This window comes from Mesoplodon bidens (genome assembly GCF_964165515.1).
Source record: "Mesoplodon bidens genome assembly, chromosome: 6".
In the NCBI taxonomy this organism is placed as follows: domain Eukaryota; kingdom Metazoa; phylum Chordata; class Mammalia; order Artiodactyla; family Ziphiidae; genus Mesoplodon; species Mesoplodon bidens.
Genome location: NC_138162.1, coordinates 10,293,654 through 10,313,363, shown reverse-complemented (window position 1 = coordinate 10,313,363; position 19,710 = coordinate 10,293,654). Strand labels below are relative to the sequence as shown.

General features: G+C 39.2%; 1 protein-coding gene across 7 annotated transcripts in view; it reads left to right on the top strand.

Annotated features, from left to right (window-relative positions):
* Positions 1-19,710, top strand: part of GAPVD1 (GTPase activating protein and VPS9 domains 1) — a 73,040-nt gene that overhangs the window by 8,624 nt on the left and 44,706 nt on the right. For all 7 annotated transcript variants that reach the window (XM_081237390.1, XM_081237395.1, XM_081237393.1 and 4 more), the window contains 3 exons: positions 14,867-15,084; positions 15,822-16,665; positions 18,169-18,255. In XM_081237390.1, the coding sequence (XP_081093516.1) occupies positions 14,900-15,084; positions 15,822-16,665; positions 18,169-18,255 (1,116 nt within the window). In that variant the 5' untranslated portion in view covers positions 14,867-14,899. The remainder of the gene's footprint in view (positions 1-14,866; positions 15,085-15,821; positions 16,666-18,168; positions 18,256-19,710) is intronic.

The window sequence follows — 19,710 nt, the reverse complement described above, 5'->3', positions numbered from 1 at the left end:
CCTTAAAAGGGGTGGGTAGTTAAAATAAATCTTCAAATTAAAATTATTTGATTGATAAAATACAGCTAACATTGTAGTAGGTCATTAAAAAATGGCAGTTATGTCCTTTTTTGCCCTATCACATTCATATGAATAGTACATAAATACTATGATGAAATGTACCTGTTTAATGAACAAAAAAAGTAACTGACAGTTCTGTCAAGGTGGAGGCATCAGTATATAACAATGTTAACCATGCTTAATCCTTGAGTAGCATCATGATTTTTCCCAAATCTGCAAACTACTTATACTATTGTTTATTTAAAATGTCTTTTTAAAAAAATTTGGACACCTTTAAAAATTTTTTTAAAGAAGCTTTATGTTATTACCATAATGAAAGGCTACCATCTCTTGCCCTAAATAGAAAGCAACTTGAATATAATAAAAACAATGTTATAAGACCTAGCTTGCTTCTGTTTGCAGAAGGTGCTGAGTTTGAGACCTCTGTCTTTAATTAAAAGGAGAGATTAACAAGTGTTAGGGAAGTGTTGAAGACAAATTGACACCTTGCTTAGATTTTCTGTGTGATGTAAATAGAAAAACTGAAAGAGACTTTAAAATGGGGTAACTTTCCCACTCAGTGTCATAAGGGAGGAAGGATGCACCCTGTTTGTTCTCAGGAGCAGCTCCCCCAGAGCTTCACAGAGGGAAGAGATTTGGGGGCCGGGCCTTAAAGGAGAAATCTGAGTTCACTTGAAGATAAGGAAGATCTGAGCCCCTTAAGCCTAGATAATAGCATGTGCAAATGTTGGAGACTTTAGGATATAGTATGGCAGCAAAATCTGATTTTGGGGAAGTGGAAGGGTGGTGGGAGATGAGATAGGAGTTATAAAAAGAGGGATTTATGGTTGAGAGCTTGATACCCTGTAGCATATTGTAGACATTATTCTGTAAGCAGTGGAGAGTAGCATGACAAGGTTTGTGCTTTAGGAAGATTGCTTCAACAGTAGGAAGGAGAGACCAGGAAGGAGACTATTGAGATGATGAGACTCTAAATAGTTTGAAGGATTGGGAGGAAGATGATAATCTTGAATTTTCCGAACCTTTTCCAATAAAGGGCCATTTTGATCTTATGCGCTCCCACATTGGAAGAAGGCAGATGATACGCTAAGAGTATAGATCACTTTGACAATATTGGTTACTATCTGAGGTTACCTGCCCACAGAAAAAAAATCCCTGTTAGCTCATAGAGAAAGAGAGTGAGGTGACCAAGATGTTCTGGAACCAGTTAGGGAACTTGGATCTATTTGGAGATTTGTAGAGTGTAAATTATGGGAAGGGAATGGTACCCATAATTCCTTGTTTTTCCATTGAAAAACTGAATTCCAGAAAGATTATATTAATCACTAGAGATTATATAGCTAGTTTTGAGCTCATTTTATTTTACTTTAGAGTGCTATACCCAGAACTCTGTTAGTACATTTACATCTTTTTTTAAATGTTTATTTATATGTATTTTTTTTTCTGGCTGCGTTGCGTTGGGTCTTCGTTGCGGTGTGCGGGCTTTCTCTAGTTGTGGCTAGCAGGGTCTACTCTTCATCGCGGTGCACAGGCTTCTCATTGCGGTGGCTTCTGTGTTGTTGTGGAGCACGGGCTCTAGGTGCACAGGCTTCAGTAGCTGTGGCTCACAGGCTCTAGAGCACAGGCTCAGTAGTTGTGGCGCACGGGCTTAGTTGCTCTGTGGCATGTGGGATCTTCCTGGACCAGGGCTGGAACCCATGTCCCCTGCATTGTCAGGCAGATTCTTAACCACTGCACCACCAGGGAAATCCCACATTTAAGTCTCAAAAGATACTTTAGATAGGAACTTCCCTCCTGGTCGGGGAACTAGATTCCGCACGCATGCCTCAACAAAGACCCAGTGCAGCCAAAATAAATAAATAAATACTAAAAAAATTTTTTAAAATACTTTAGATAGGGCCTCCCTGGTGGCGCAGTGGTTGGGAGTCCGCCTGCCGATGCAGGGGATACGGGTTCGTGCCCCGGTCTGGGAGGATCCCATGTGCCGCGGAGCGGCTGGGCCCGTGGGCCATGGCCGCTGGGCCTGCGCGTCCGGAGCCTGTGCTCCGCGACGGGAGAGGCCACAACGGTGAGAGGCCCGCATGCCGCAAAAAGAAAAAAAAAAAAAAAAAAAAAAATACTTTAGATAGCACCTGCTATGTGTGTGTGTGTTTAATTATCAAGGTAATTAATAATCTAGATTAGTCCCTAGTAACTTTTTCTAAACTTTCATATACCATTTCTTTAGTAGAATTTAGGTTATTTAGTCCTGAAGTCCAACTAAACCTGACTTTGTCAGGCAGTTTGAAACTTTCCAAGAAAGGGGGAGTTGTCCAGATATTGACTGACATATTAATAGTTGTTGAAAGAGTGGGGTGATTAGAAGAAGTAACCTTGACTGTAAATTAAAGCACTCACTCTTGGGAAGCAAATGGCTTGGTGGGTAAAAGCTGGGTGAACCAGATACACCTGGATTCTAGTCTCGGCTTTGCTAGTTATTAACTTGACCTTGGGAAAATAATTTAATTTCCTCAGTTTCCTCATCTGTAAAAAGTGGCTAAGAATACTTACCTTTCACGAGTGTTACACAGGTTAAATAAGAACGTCCATGTAAAGCACCTGGTTGGTGCCTAGTACATGACGAGCCTGACATGCATGGTAGTTATTATTGTTTTTATTTCCTAAGCACCCATATGCTTTACTACCACCAGCCAAAACTCTCCTCTTCAGGCTCAACCATTACTACTTATAATGGCTTTTTTTTTAAAGTTTGATATTAAATGGAAATTAATATAAAAACTGGCTTTTCTTAAACAATTCTGGCTAGGAAATATATTTGCCTTGCTTCAGTTGACCAGGATTTAGTGCAAAATATAACATAGCTGTGGAAATTTTGTGTTAGGAAGTTTCTGTATTTCATTTCTGATCACAGTGAACTGAAAGATAAAATATTCTTAGTGTGATAGTTTAAACATCGCAACGTGTTACCAGATGTAAATGGGTTCTGGGACATCATGGGATAGCTGCTAATCCTTCTTCTAGATGGTGGTTGTTGGAGACCGATAAATTACAGTGTTCACATGCATTTCTCAAATTTGTATATATTTTTTGGGCTTCCCTGGTGGCGCAGTGGTTGAGAGTCCGCCTGCCGATGCAGGGGACGCGGGTTCGTGCCCTGGTCCAAGAAGATCCCACATGCCGCGGATCGGCTGGGCCCGTGGGCCATGGCCGCTGAGCCTGCGCGTCCGGAGCCTGTGCTCCGCAACGGGAGAGGCCACAACGGTGAGAGGCCCAATTAGCTAAAAAAAAAAAAAAAAAAAAAAATTTGTATTTTTTTTTTTTTTTTTTTTTTTTTTTTTGCAGTGCGCGGGCCTCTCACCGCTGCGGCCTCTCCCGCTGCGGAGCACAGGCTCCGGACGCGCAGGCCCAGCGGCCATGGCCCACGGGCCCAGCCACTCCGCGGCACGTGGGATCCCCCCGGACCGGGGCACGAACCCGTGTCCCCTGCATCGGCAGGCGGACTCCCAACCACTGCGCCACCAGGGAAGCCCTGTATATTTTTTTATACTGAAAAAAGTTGCTAAATTGGATGCTTGGTTTTAGAATTATGTTATTTATGTAATTTATTTATTTATTTTTTGGCTGTGTTGGGTCTTCATTGCTGCGCAAGCGGGGGCTACTCTTTGTTGCGGTGCATGAGCTTTTCATTGCAGTGGCTTCTCTTGTTGTGGAGCACAGGCTCCGGACGCGCAGGCTCAGCGGCCATGGCTCACGGGCCCAGCCGCTCCGTGACATGTGGGATCTTCCCAGACCAGTGCACGAACCCGTCTCCCCTGCATCAGCAGGCGGACTCTCAACCACTGCGCCACCAGGGAAGCCCTTTTTTTTTTTTTAATGTTTTTATTATATTTTATTTTTTAATTTATTTTTGTCTGCGTTGGGTCTTTGTTGCTGTGTGCGGGCTTTCTTCTAGTTACGGCGAGTGGGGGCTGCTCTTCATTGCGGTGCGTGGGCTTCTCATTGCGGTGGCTTCTCTTGTTGCGGAGCATGGGCTTTAGGCGCGCGGGCTTCAGTAGTTGTGGTGCTCAGGCTCAGTAGTTTTGGCTCACAGGCCTAGTTGCTCTGCGGCATGTGGGATCTTCCCGGCCCAGGGCTTGAACCCGTGTCCCCTGCATTGGCAGGCAGATTCTTAACCACTGTGCCATCAGGGAAGCCCTCAGATTTCCTTAGTTTATACCTGATGTCCTTTTTCTGTTCCAGGACCTCATTCAGGATACCACGTTACATTTAGTTGTCATCATCTCTGTAATTTTTAACTGGATCATCTTACACACATTAATTTATTTGCAAAGCATGTTTTATTCTCACATTTCAAAGCCATACCTGTGTGTGGCATATTATGTTACTAAAAATGCTCTTCGATTGAAGATAGTTGGCCTTTAATTTCACTTTTTTTTCTTTTTTTTGTGGTACGCGGGCCTCTCACTGTTGTGGCCTCTCCCGTTGCGGAGCACAGGCTCCAGACACGCAGGCTCAGTGGCCATGGCTCACGGGCCCAGCCGCTCTGTGGCATGTGGGATCTTCCTGGACCGGGGCACGAACCCGTGTCCCCTGCATCGGCAGGCGGACTCTGAACCACTGCGCCACCAGGGAAGCCCTAATTTCACTTTTAATAAGCCTTTTACAAGTGTAGGTTTCATCATGTTAGCAAGTTGTCTGTCTCACCTCTTTAGTTATGACTCTGATATTTACCACTTATTTTCATGGAAAGGTTTGTTTTGGTGACTTCTGTTATGTGATGGACGTGGAGTATGTCTCATTGTGTCCTAGTGAAATGATAAAAATTACCCTACCTCTTTTTTTGGGTGGGTGGTGCCTTCGCCGCACAGCTTGTGGGATCTTAGTTCCTCGACCAGGGATTGAAGCTGGGCCCTCTGCAGTGAAAGAACCGAGTCCTAACCACTGGACTGCCAGGGAATTCCCTACCTTACCTGTTTAAAAAAAAAAATTATTTATTTTTATTTTATCTTTGGCTGCGTCAGGTCTTAGTTGCGGCACATGAGATCTTTTTTAAAAAATTAATTGATTGATTTTTTTTTTTTTTTTTTGCTGCTTTGGGTCTTCATTGCTGCGTGTGGGCTTTCTCTAGTTGCGGCGAGCAGGGTCTACTCTTCGTTGCAGTGCACGGGCTTCTCATTGCGGTGGCTTGTTTTGTTGTGGAACTTGGGCTCTAGGCACGAGGGCTTCAGTAGTTGTGGCTCGCAGGCTGTAGAGCGCAGGCTCAGTAGTTGTGGTGCATGGGGTTAGTTGCTCCACAGCATGTGGGATCTTCCCGGACCAGGGATCAAACTCATGTCCCCAGCATTGGCAGGCGGATTCTTAACCACTGCGCCACCAGGGAAGTCCCTTGGGATGCTTTTAATTAGAAATTTTCATCAAAGAAAATATGAAATATGATTCTCATTCCATAAAACAGTTGAAATAATTTCCCTCTACTTTAGAGTCCTTCTTTTGAGTCACAGGGGTTTGTTCAGGCATAGTTGCTAACATTTATAATACGTGTATCGTCCTTGGAACTTTTAATGTATTTTCTAATTCACGCATTTCACCTTATCAGGTTGTGCTTCCTCTCCATGCTCTGTATTACAGTAGGTATGCTTGCTTATCAGCAGTTGACAGGCTTTTTCCGTAGAAGGCCAGCTAGTAAATATTTTAGACTTTGGGGGCCATATGGACTCTGGAGGACTATGGCAGCTATCTAGCTATGCAGCATGAGAACAGCCACAGATAATACATAAACAAAGGGGCATGACTGTGTTCCAGTAAAACTTTATTTATACACGTAGGCAACTGGTCGAGTTTGGCCCACAGGCTGTAGTTTGCCAGCCTCTATACTGTTGTTGGAAGGATACAAAAACCCCATGTGCTTCACTCCTTCAACTAAAATCTCCCTGCTGGGCTCTCAGTGATAAGTCTTCATAACATGAGTTGAAAACCTTAAAATCTGACTTGACATGTATGGGTATAATTGCTTTTATTTTTGTAGAAAATGTGTCAAGTGCAAGTGAGCTTTTAAAGAATTTTATAGAATTTCAAAGTCCAATTTTTGACCACTCCAAAAAGAAATTATCTAACTTGGAAAATGCTGGCAAATTTCAGAGAAAAAAAATTCTATTATTGTGAAATGTGCCTAATGTTAATTTAAAAATCTTTTGATTTTACTTATGTTCTTTTTCTCAGAGCACCTTGTGACAATGCAGTTAGCAAAGATATGTGAGAACTTCTTGTGTTTGGCCGTGGTATTGGGGGTTGGGGATACATAGGTCTAAGAGATGTTTTCATCCTTTGAGGGGACCCTTCATTCTTGCTGGAAGGACAAGATATAGACACTAAAGATGAAAATAGGGAATTCCCTGGCGGTCCAGTGGTTAGGACTCGGCGCTTTCACTGCTGAGGGCTTGGGTTCAGTCTCTGGTTGGGGAACTAAGATCCTGCAAGCTGAACACCTTGGCCAAAAAAAAAAAAAAAGAAAAGAAAAATTAACTGTTCTAATTTAGTGGTATGGATAAGCACTGCTTTAAGAGTTCAGAGTTGGGATTTATCACTGGGGGCAGGCTATATGGTTGGGAAGGAAGGTTTTATTGAGCCAGGCCTTGGAAATTAGAAGGAACAAATAAGGTGATGTAAATATAAACATGAAGGTGAATTAAAAATAAAAATGAAAAGGCAGGTTTGCTGGGACAGGAGGGTTCATATAGGGAAATAGTGTGAGATAGGACTGGAGGTGAGGGTTAAGGCAAGGTTGGCCCTTAAACATTAGGTTAAGGAGTTTGGAAATTATCCGCTAAGAAGTAAGGAATAAATGTAAATTTTGAGCACTTTTGTTTTTCCTTTAAGTTTTCATGAAACTTCCACATAGTATATTTAATGTTTTCAGTATGGTGTGCTTATTTTAATTAGCATCTATTGATAATTTCGTAGTGTTTACCTCTTCTTTTCCTGTCCATCAAAGACTACACCTCTGTTCCTCCTGTGTTATTTCTACCTCTGCTTATGATGTTTCTAACGTGAATAGGTTATTGAATTACCTCTTTTTCATTCATATATTCATTCAGCAAATGTGTACTACTGAATGCTCATGATGTGACGGGTTCTATTCTAGTCAGTGTGAATAGAGCAGGGAAGAAATTAGGCAAAAATCCCTCTTCTTAGGAAGTTTACATTTTCTTGGGGAGATGGACAGTACATAAGATAAATAAGTGAAATGTATAATATGACTATTGCTAACAAGAAAAACTAAAGCAGGGAGAGGTAGTATGTGTGTGTGGCAGGGCAGGGGTTGGAATTTTAGGTAGGGTGACCAAGAAAGACCTCATTGAAGAAGATGACTCTTGATAAGACCCAAAGGAAGTGAGAGACCTGGGTGGTGAGCAAGTACAAGGGCACTAGGGTGCAAATATACCTGGCATGTTGGAGAATATGGTTGGAGCAGAGTGAATGAGGGATCTGGTAAGAGAGTGGTCCTTGTTTATGTCTCTTGTCTCAATGAAATTATTAATAGTGTCCACTTTCACTCCCAGTAGTGTCCTAGTTTGGATGGTAAGTTGTATGGTCTTCTGGTAATAGGAGGTGAGGTCAGAGAGGTAGGGGGGATGGAGGCAGAAGACCATGGAAAGCCAAGAAAAGAAGCTTTTGGAGGATTTTGAGCACAGGAGTGATGTGATTTGACTTAGGATTTCACAGGCTCACTCTGGCTGCTGTGTTGAGAGTAGGCTGAGAGCAAAGACTGAAGCAGGGAGCCTGAGGAAGATCTCTTCTGATGCTTCAATTTCCTCAGTGAAGTAGGAAGCAAGGAGCTGAGAATAAGGAGAGGGGAAGAGGCTGGAGATTTGAGGAGAGATGGTGGTATGAATTAGTTGCCTGGGAGAGTGGGGGAGTGATGGATGGACGGGGGAAGTAATAGTGTGCGTAAGGGCTCGTATAGGGTTTGTGATCGTGAGTTTAAAGTGATATTTAGCATGGTTGAGTGTGTTGGTTTTCTCATACACAGGTATAAATTAGGAGTAGGCAGAACATTTTCTTTTTTCTTTAAGATTTTTGGATATGGACCATGTTTTTAAAATCTTTATTGAATTTGTTACAATATTGCTTCTGTTTTATGTTTTGGTTCTTTGGCTCTGATGCCTGTGGGATTTAGGCTCCCCGACCAGGGATCGAACCCACACCCCCTGCATTGGAAGGCGAAGTCTTGACCACTGGATCTCCAGGGAAGTCCCGCATTGGATTTAACTGGGATTGAGGTTTAGTCGAGTGAGGGGGCAAATTGAGAGAACATTCAGCCAGTGATCATAATGATTGACCATGGGGTTTTTGCTAGCTGGGTAAGGAGGGAAGCAGAGGCAGGAGGAGAGTGAAGGCTAGCAAAAAAGGTGGTAGGATTAATGGCTTGAAAGTCTTGGTAGGGTCAAATGATCATTGGAGTTTGGGGGTGTTGAAGGAAGGAGAGAGACTATAGTATATGACGGCAACAGGGATGGGTAGTAGGTCATATAGTCTGATGAACTTGATTAAAGAAAGAAAATTTAGCAAGTTATCTAGTGTTCTGGGTTTATTTAAAATATCTTTTGAAAAAATTATTTATTTACTTACTTATTTATTTACTTATTTATTTACTTACTTACTCACTCACTCACTCACTCACTCACTTATTTGGCTGTGCCGGGCCTCAGTTGTAGCACATGGGATCTTCATTGCGGCATTTGGACTTTTTAGTTGTGGCATGCATGCGGGATCTAGTTCCCCCACCAGGGATCAAACCCAGGCCCCCTGCAATGAGAGTGCAGAGTCTTACCCATTGGACCACCAGGGAAGTCCCCTTATGTGAAATATCTTTACAAAAATGTCTTTGAAGACATTTGGGACCACTGAAGGGTTTAGAAGGTGAGTTCTTATGTAGATCAGGTGGAGCATTACTTTCATGTGTTAATTTTTTTTAAGTGAAGCTATGTTTGAAGGTTTTAATTTCTGAATTGCATAAATTGGTTCATATTTTGCTATGTCATTGGAAACATTTTATGCATCCTATCTTGAACAGTATTTTGGTTGTAATTAGGCTGTGAACTCCTTGAGATTAGGGGACCTGGCTAGGTTCCAACAAAAGTCAATAACGTATTTGTTGAATTAAATTGTATTAAGGCAGCAAGAAGGATACGGTTTGAGAATTTATAAAGGATTTTCCTCTATCATTTTATAATGAAAAAATTCTAACCTAGAGAAACTGTTGAAGGGTAGTACCATGATCACCATATACCCACCAACCAGATTCAACAGTGGTTTACATTTTGCTGCATTTAAAAAATCTCTTAGTTTTTTTGAGCCATGTACAAGTGAGTTCCAGACATCCTAACAATTTACTTATGTGTACTTGAATGTGCATCTCTTAAAAATAATTCACCTGTGTAACCACACGATTTCTGAGTCATTCTTGTAGAGATCAGGACTATAATAATAGTGTACTGGCTCTATCACCTCTCACCCCTGTGGCCTTATGTAAGCTACGTAATATCCCTGAGCCTCAGTTTCTTTTGTGGCAAAGTACCTGTCTCAGAGGGATGTTATGAAGATTAAGTGTGTAAAGTTCTTAGAACCATACCAGGCATAATTTTCAGTTTATAAAGTGTTTTCTCATATGATACGAAATTGTGGTGAATAACACCACCCCCGCTTGTCACCAGAGTTGGAAACTTCTGCCTCGTCTTCCCCTTGTGTAGGTGTCAGCAGATCTTGTATTTTCTGTCTCCAGCATCTCTCAGATTTGTCCTGTCCTTTCCATCGCCACTGCAACATTTCTTTTTTTGTTTGTTTGTTTTTAACATCTTTATTGGAGTATAATTGCTTTACAATGGTGTGTTATTACTGGCAAATACTTATCCCCCACCCCCATACTTGTCTTTTAAGACTAGGCACAGGTACCTAACTCCTCAGTCATTCCTTCTCTTTTGTCTGTACTCTACGTTGTACAGCCTTCATTCAGCCATAGCATCATACCCATAACATTTTGGGGCAGCCATTTGCTTGCATGTCTGCCTCGTTCTATTAGATTAGGAAGTCCTTGAGGACACATACTAGATTTTATCCTTTTTTTGTATCCCTAGTACCTAATATGTTGCTCATGCCAGGCACAAAATAAATGTAGATACTGTGTCCACATTTTATGGATGAAAAAACCCCTGAGGTTCATAGAATATGCATTATATACCCAAGGTAACAGAACTAATTAATGAAGCATACAGAGCTTTTTTAAAAGATTTTTTGATGTGGACCTTTTTTTTTTTTTGATGTGGACCATTTTTAAAGTCTTTATTGAATTTGTTACAGTATTGCTTCTGTTTTATGTTTTGGGGTTTTGGCTGTGAGGCATGTGGGATCTTAGCTCCTTGACCAGGGATCGAACCTGCACCCCCTGCACTGGACCACCAGGGAAGTCCCCAAAGCATACAGATCTTTAAGAGCCCATTTCAGTACTATTTTCATTAACTATAATATTTCTCATAGTTACAACCATTTGTTCAGTGATTCTGTTCTTAGTCTGTGGATTTAGAGCCCCCTAGAGGATGTTAGAATTCCCTCATGAAAGTCTGCAAAGTCATATGTGTTTTCTTTAGGCTGAGTTAATAAGATTATATATGTATGTATGGCACCAATTTTTTTGAATGTACCCAGATGCTTTTGTGAGTTAATGGTGAATCATCTTGGTGAAGTAGACATATTTAAACCTTTTGAGAGGAAAGCCCTCTGAGGGTTTTAATATAGGAGACTTGGAATAATAGCTTTGTATAGTTTGCTAGGGAATTGATAAGGTACAAGAAAGTTTTTAAAGCAGTTAAATTCAAGTTAGATGATAATATCTGAAACTTTTCTAGTCATAAGTAGTTCATTAGAATAAAAGAAAAAATTTTAATTTCTGAAATCAAACTTAATTAAAAATTGTTGAATCTATTTCTTTAAATAAGGTGGCTTTAAATATATTTCCATCTGCTACCATAATGTTTAATTTTTTTTTAGTCTTAGCACCAAAAGTATTTATTTCATATATATGAACATATTTTCATTGGATCTGTAAACATATTGAGAGTTCTGTGAGCTAGGTTGTCACCTCTTTCAGAATCTGAATTCACTACAAATTGTATTTTATCAATTCCAAATAAATCCGTTATGAATCTGATTGGCTGGGACAACTTCTTTTTTTCTAGCTTTATTGAACTATAATTGACATATAACATTGTGTAAGTTTAAGTCATATAATGATGATTTGGTACACATATATTGCAAAATGTTGACCACAATAAGGTTAGTTAACACATCCTTCACCTCATGTAATTACCATTTTCTTGTTACTGTGGTGAGAACATTTAAAGCATTATTCTCATAGCAGCTTTTAAGTATATAATCATGTTTAATTCTTTTAAAACATTTTTATTGAAGTATAGTTGATTTACAATGTTGTGTTTAATTTCTGCTGTACAGCAAAGTGACTCAGTTATACATATATATATCCTTTTTCATATTCTTCTCCATGATGGTTTATCACAGGATATTGAATATAGTTCCCTGTGCTATACAGTAGGACCTGTTTATCCATCCTATATGTAGTAGTTTGCATCTGCTAATCCCAAACTCCCAGTCCTTTCCTTCCCCACCCCTAATGTTTAATTCTTAATGAGAAGCATTTTTCTAACTTAATGACTGCTGCCTTGACACAATGTTGTATTCTGCTATTTGGCCCACAAGCGCTTCTGTTGCTGAGATAAAATGTTTATGGTCTGGCAGGCATTCTATTTAAGGGTATAGCTTAAATAATAATGCTTTAAAATATGTGTGTTATTTTTATCAGTTTGTTTAGCTACTAGATAAACAAGAATTGTGTGATTTCATTCATTCCTTTGGCAAATACTTATTCAACTCCTGCTGTAAACCAAGCCCTCTCCTCAGCCCTGAAATTACAGCAGTAAGTCGACAAAACAGACAAATTTGGCCTTGGCGGCCCTTGCCTTTCAGTGGGGGAGCCATACTCTAAGCATGATGAACATGCATGTAACAACAACCCATGCTGGGTTGGGGCAAGTGCTTTAAAAAAAAAAAAAAGGCCAGAAAAGGGAATAGGAAGTGATATTTTCTGTTTTAGAATGATTTGTCTCAGAAGGCCTTTCTAAATAGACATTTGAGCAGAGACCTGAATGAAGTAAAGGCACCAGCCTTGCAAAGGCATCTGGAGGAATAGCCTTCCAGGGAGAGGGTTCAGCAAATGCAGAGGCTTTGAGGAAGGGGCATGCTTGATCTGCTCAAGAGGAGGCCAGCGTGTCTGGAGCTGTGTGAGCAGGATTTAGAATGGCAGGAGATGAGGTTGGAGGAATAGCAAGGTTAGATCATGTGGGACTTTCAGATTTCATTCTAAGTGTAAAATAAGCCTTTGGACAGCTTCTAGTGGGGGAATGAAGTGGTCTGACTTAAATTTAAAGGATGTTCTATGCTATGTAGATACTCCAGTAGTACAAGAAATGAAGCAGGAGTTCAGTTAGGAAGTGGTGGTTAGAGACCTTTGGGTGAGAGATGATGATGGAGGTGGTGAGATGTGTTTTGAAGAAAGAGTCAACAGGCTATGTTGGTTGATTGCAGTGTGAAAGAGAGCAGGCAAGGAAAGTCCAGTGTTGATAAAAAGACATGGGCCTTTTTTTTTTTTTTTTTTTGGCAATTGACAAGGAAATTTAGTTATTTCTGAGATATACATTTTAAAGTAATAACTAGAATTATGACTTATAACATTATACCAGAACATATGATTTTTAGAAATTTCATGTAATGTCTGAAACGTTTATATTAACATATTTCCATACAGATAACCCAAAGAAAGGTTAGTATTAGTTGTTTTTGTTTGTTTGATTTTTTTAATACTGCAGGTCCTTATTAGTCATGAATTTCATACACATCAGTGTATACATGTCAATCCCAATCGCCCAATTCAGCACACTACCATCCCCACCCCACCGTGGTTTTCCCCCCTTGGCATCCACCCGTTTGTTCTCTACATCTGTGTCTCAACTACTGCCCTGCAAACCGGTTCATCTGTACCATTTTTCTAGGTTCCACATACATGTGTTAATATACGATATTTGTTTTTCTCTTTCTGACTTACTTCACTCTGTATGACCGTCTTTAGATCCATCCATGTCTCAACAAATGACTCAATTTCGTTCCTTTTTATGGCTGAGTAATATTCCATTGTATATATGTACCACAACTTCTTTATCCATTCATCTGTCGATGGACATTTAGGTTGCTTCCATGACCTGGCTGTTGTAAATAGTGCTGCAGTGAACATTGTGGTGCATGTGTCTTTTTGAATTATGGTTTTCTCTGGGTATATGTGCAGTAGTGGGATTGCTGGATCATATGGTAATTCTATTTTTAGTTTTTTAAGGAATGTCCATACTGGTCTCCATAGTGGCTGTATCAATTTACATTCCCACCAGCAGTGCAAGAGGGTTCCCTTTTCTCCACACCCTCTCCAGCATTTGTTGTTTGTAGATTTTCTGATGATGCCCATTCTAACTGGTGTGAGGTGATACCTCACTGTAGTTTTGATTTGCATTTCTCTAATAATTAGTGATGTTGAGCAGCTTTTCATGTGCTTCTTGGCCATCTGTATGTCTTCTTTGGAGAAATGTCTATTTAGGTCTTCTGCCCATTTTTGGATTGGGTTGTTTGTTTCTTTAATATTGAGCTGCATGAGCTCTTTGTATATTTTGGGGATTAATCCTTTGTCGATTGATTTGTTTGCAAATATTTTCTCCCATTCTGAGGGTTGTCTTTTTGTCTTGTTTATGGTTTCCTTTGCTGTGCAAAAGCTTTGAAGTTTCATTAGGTCCCATTTGTTTATTTTTGGTTTTATTTCCATTACTCTAGCAGGTGGATCAAAAAAGATCTTGCTGCGATTTATGTCAAAGAGTGTTCTTCCTATGTTTTCCTCTAAGAGTTTTATAGTGTCCGGTCTTACATTTAGGTCTCGAATCCATTTTGAGTTTATTTATTTATTTATTTTTTCATTTTGAGTTTATTTTTGTGTATGGTGTTAGGGAGTGTTCTAATTTCATTCTTTTTTTTTTTTTTTTTTTTGCGGTACGCGGGCCTCTCACTGTTGTGGCCTCTCCCGTTGTGGAGCACAGGCTCCGGACGCGCAGGCTCAGCGGCCATGGCTCACGGGCCCAGCCGCTCTGCGGCATGTGGGACCTTCCCAGACCAGGGCACGAACCCGCGTCCCCTGCATCGGCAGGCGTACTCTCAACCACTGTGCCACCAGGGAATCCCTAATTTCATTCTTTCACGTGTAGCTGTCCATTTTTCCCAGCACCACTTATTGAAGAGACTGTCTCTTCTCCATTGTATATCTTTGCCTCCTTTGTCATAGATTAGTTGACCATAGATGCGTGGGTTTATCTCTGGGCTTTCTATCGTGGTACATTGATCTGTTTCTGTTTTTGTAGACACAGGACTTGAAGGATACATGCAAGGTATTTACAGTGGCTGCCTCTGAGCACTGGCCTTATTAAGAGATTTTCTCTTTTTCTTCTTTTTTTGCTTATCTGTATTTACCAGTTTTTCTGTACTGAATCTATAATGCTTCTGTTGTAAAATGTATAGAGAGAGTATTTTTAAAACTAGAGCTAACCGTGATACTAAATGTAGCCTAATATATAATGTGTTCTCCTACCCCCTTTGATTTTTGGAAAACAATTTAAGTGACATAAAAATTTTTTCTTTTTACTCTTAGTGATCAGCCTTTGTACCTTCTCCACATCTGAAGATGGTGAAGCTAGATATTCATACTCTGGCCCATCACCTCAAGCAGGAACGCTTATATGTAAACTCTGAGAAACAGCTCATTCAGAGACTCAATGCAGATGTACTTAAGACAGCTGAAAAGTTGTATCGTACAGCATGGATCGCTAAGCAACAGAGAATTAATTTGGATCGGCTTATTATAACCAGGTAAAGAAAAGGTTTTGAGGTCTTAACTGTTATAAACCACTATAATTCTGCTTATAGCAGTTAATAATCGCTAACTGCAAATAAATCTATTTCCAACAAAGTGCATGGTTTAAGATATTTTAAATCAGCATCTCAATGGTGTCTTTGCTTAGTTTGCTTAATTAACCTATTAACCTAAGCACAGTTGTAGAGAATTATAACTTAAGCATTAATATTTTATACCATACCAATTAATTTTGTATCTTGGCATTATATAACGTTTTATTACTGTAGAGAGTAAATTATCTTGTGTTCTGCTTTTCTCCTAATATTATTTAATATATACATTTTCATGTTTTGCTATTGTATATCTACTTTTCAGTTTTAGAAACCTCATTTTTCACTGTGTTAATACCTGATTGTTCTGTTGTTCCAAGAAGCAGTTTTTAAGTCTAGAAATAGTGGTGCTGTGGTATACTGTCGAGAAAAGAAGCCAGACATAGAAGAGTACATACTGTATGAGTCCATGTATATGAAGTTCAAAAAGAGGCAGGACTGATCTTCAATGATAGAAGTCAGAATCCTACTTTTTGGTTTTGACTTTCTTTACACATTTAGATGCTGGTGGTCTAAAGGATTTTAGCAATTCTGAGTGATCTCATTGCCATGACTATCATCAACTCACATTTCCATGTTTTAGTACAGTATATTATTATTGTTGTTAATTTTATTATTTTGCTTGTTTGCTTGTTTTTTAGTGCTGAAGCTTCCCCTGCTGAATGTTGCCAACATGCCAAGATTTTGGAAGATACACAGTTCGTTGATGGGTATAAGCAGTTGGGATTTCAGGAGACTGCTTATGGAGAATTCTTAAGTCGATTAAGGGAAAATCCTCGTCTTATTGCCTCCTCTTTGGTTGCGGGAGAGAAACTTAATCAGGAGAACACACAAAGTGTTATTTACACAGTTTTTACCTCTCTCTATGGCAACTGCATTATGCAAGAAGATGAAAGCTACCTCCTTCAGGTGTTGAGATACTTGATTGAATTTGAACTTAAAGAAAGTGACAACCCCAGGCGACTTTTGAGGAGAGGAACTTGTGCCTTCAGCATCTTATTTAAACTTTTTTCTGAAGGACTGTTTTCTGCCAAACTTTTCCTCACAGCAACTTTACATGAGCCAATCATGCAGCTGCTTGTTGAAGATGAGGATCACCTGGAAACAGACCCAAACAAGCTAATTGAGAGGTTCTCCCCATCTCAACAGGAAAAACTCTTTGGAGAGAAAGGCTCAGATAGATTCAGGCAAAAGGTTCAAGAGATGGTGGATTCCAACGAGGCCAAACTAGTGGCTTTGGTGAACAAATTTATTGGTTATCTCAAACAGAACACATACTGCTTTCCACATAGTTTGAGATGGATTGTGTCACAGATGTACAAAACTCTCTCCTGTGTAGATAGACTGGAAGTTGGGGAGGTCAGAGCAATGTGTACTGACCTCCTGTTGGCCTGCTTCATCTGTCCTGCGGTTGTCAATCCAGAACAGTATGGAATAATTTCTGATGCTCCTATTAATGAGGTGGCAAGATTTAATCTGATGCAGGTATGCTTTTGCTAGGCATTCAGTTTAAAGTCAGTTGATTGGGCAGTGGGAGTGGGAACAGAAAATATGACATTATTCATATATTCTTACCATTCCTTTTCCCCAAACTGTCCTAAATATTTGCTTCTTACATTGTGTTGGTTTTTAAATGGAGTCCTCATACACTTGAATGCATAGTTGAATTTGATTTTCTAGAACAAGCCCTTACCCCTTTCCCATGATTTCAAACTCCAGAATGATTGAAAATTGAGTGTCTTTTATACTTCATTTGGTAACAAAACCTAACCTGAACTAACATGAGGCTATTTATAATTGTTAGTTATTCCATTTCATATTCATGAATATTCATGTTTTGCTGCAGGAATGTTAATGTATCTGATTATAGGAAGCCAGACTAAATACTGGACATGTTACATGTATGCAGTAACCAACCTTTCTAAAATCTCCAAATTTTGAAATCTGAAACTCCTCTGGACCTAAAAGTTTCAGAAAGATGATTTTTGGATCTATATTAGTGCTTTTTTCCCTAATCATCTGAACTATTGAAGTCATGTTATTATTTCTTAAGGGATTCTTTTAATTATATCTTGTCTCTAGAAATACTGTGAGGAAGAGACAGAGTTTATTTGGAATAGAATATGTCTTGCCTTTGGATGATTTTTTTTTTAATGATAAGCTTTTTTTCATGATCAGTTCTATCATATTGGGGTGTTTAGAAATTATATAGACATCCCTGAAATAAAAATTTTTTATCATCTCTGAAACACTGAATTTATTCTTATGATAATGTTGTTATAGTTTTATTTTTGTCATTCCATTGGAGGTTGAATCACATCTTTTCAAAATGAGTAGAAGGGGGGATTGTCCTAGGTATGAAGATGATGCTATATGATAATAACTTTCAGCAAAGTGTCTTTAGAGAGAGTGGATTAACAGTTCACTTTTGGCAGTAAGGAACTGGCTCTGTGAATTATTATTTACTTTCAAAACAGCTTATGTTCTGAAGGAATTCTTTGCTTTTAAGTCTAGAAAAAAAATTTACCTTGAGTACTTTATGAACTATAGGGAAAAGTACTTAATAATAACTTGAGATAGTTTGAGTCAGCTTTTACAAATTAATTAAATTTCTAAACACATGAAAAGTACAGCAGCAGAAACAAAGGTGTGTACCTTCATTTCCTAATGTAATAATATGCATTAAAGACAAAGCAAAATTTTCTACGTATTCTTTATAACTCAATCTAAATGTAATAAAATATAGTAAAAGCTGATATAGACAAGATGCACATTTTATTTGGGATCCTATTTTGTATGCCTGGTCAGGTGGTGTGAATTTTATTTATTTATTTATTTTTTTAATACAGCAGGTTCTTATTAGTTATCCATTTAGTGTGTTAATATTCTTATGAAATACATTTATAGAATGGAATGGAATTGCTTTCACAGTGAGGACTGTGTAAGTGTCTACAGCCTATGTCTTCCCACCTCTGCTCTGGGTTGTAGGTTGGCCGCCTTTTGCAGCAATTAGCAATGACTGGCTCCGAAGAGGGAGATCCCCGGACAAAGAGCAGCCTTGGAAAATTTGACAAAGTAAGAGTGAATACTATGTTGTGTGAAGTACTGCTTATAGAAGGTTCTGCTAAAGTATTAATTAGTATTAATTAGTATTAGTATTAATCTACTTATTAAATCTTGTCCCTAGGTGATGTGTAAATTAAATATTCTTTTCAGTTACCCTTGGTTTGGCTGTAGAGGATACAGTGCTGGATCAGCAGCATTTAAAGGAAGATGTCATCTGTATAGCAGATTCACTTTGCTGTACAGCAGCAAGTAACAAAGCATTGTAAAGCAACTCTACTCTAATAAAAATTAATTAAGAAAATGAAGGGGTCATCAAAGGTTACTAATTCTCAAAAAATATATATATAAACACCAATTATACTTCAATTAGAAAAAAAGATTACTAATTCTCACTTATAGAAATGTTGAGGAGATGCTGTTGTAATGAGAGCCAAAGAGCTATTAAGATTATTTTTAACAGTTTGATTTAGGGCCTTCCCTGGTGGTGCAGTGGTTAAGAATCCACCTGCCAATGCAGGGGACATGGGTTCGAGCCCTGGTCCAGGAAGATCCCACATGCTGCAGAGCAACTAAGCCCATGCACCACAACTACTGAAGCCCACATGCCTGGAGCCCATGCTCCACAACAGGGGAAGCCACCGCAATGAGAAGCCCGCACACTGCAGTGAAGAGTAGCCCCTGCTCACTGCAACTAGAGAAAGCCTGCGCGCAGCAACGAAGACCCAACATAGCCAAAAAATAAATAAAAAATTTTTTAAAAGTTTGATTTAAAAAAATTGTCACTAAATCACGTCTGTGAATATATGAATCAGCAATAAATGTATAATTTTAAGTGTATTTCATACGTTAACATAGCATTGTTCAGTTGGTATAACTAAATAAAAATTTAAGGGACTTCCCTGGTGGCCCGGTGGTTAAGACTCCACGCTCCCAATGCAGGGGGCCTGGGTTCGATCCCTGGTGGGGGAACTAGATCCTGCATGCATGCCACAACTAAAGATCTCACATGCTGCAACTAAAAGATCCACAGTGAAGATTCTGCGTGCTGCAGCTAAAGACCCGGTGCAGCCAAATAAATAAATAAATAAATATTTTTAAAAATAAAAAATTTAATTTATCATACTTTGAGTAGGCTGTACATTCAACCTAAAATTAAAAGGTTAGATAGTGTAGTTTCCCTTCCACCTCTGATCTCTAACCTTCATTTCCTCCCTAAATGTTCTTCATGTTTTCAATCTTTTGTGTGTCCTTCAAGAAGTCTGTATGTATACAAGCAACTTCCTAATATATTTTCCTAATTACGAATGGTAGGACTGTGTGCACTGTCTGCCTCAGGTTTGTTTCATATACCAGAATATCTTGGAGATTATTTTACATCAGTTCATAGAGAGTTTAATTTTTTTAAATGTTGGGTTTAATATAATTTTCAAGAAGAAAAACTTTCTACATGCTTGTCCACCTCAA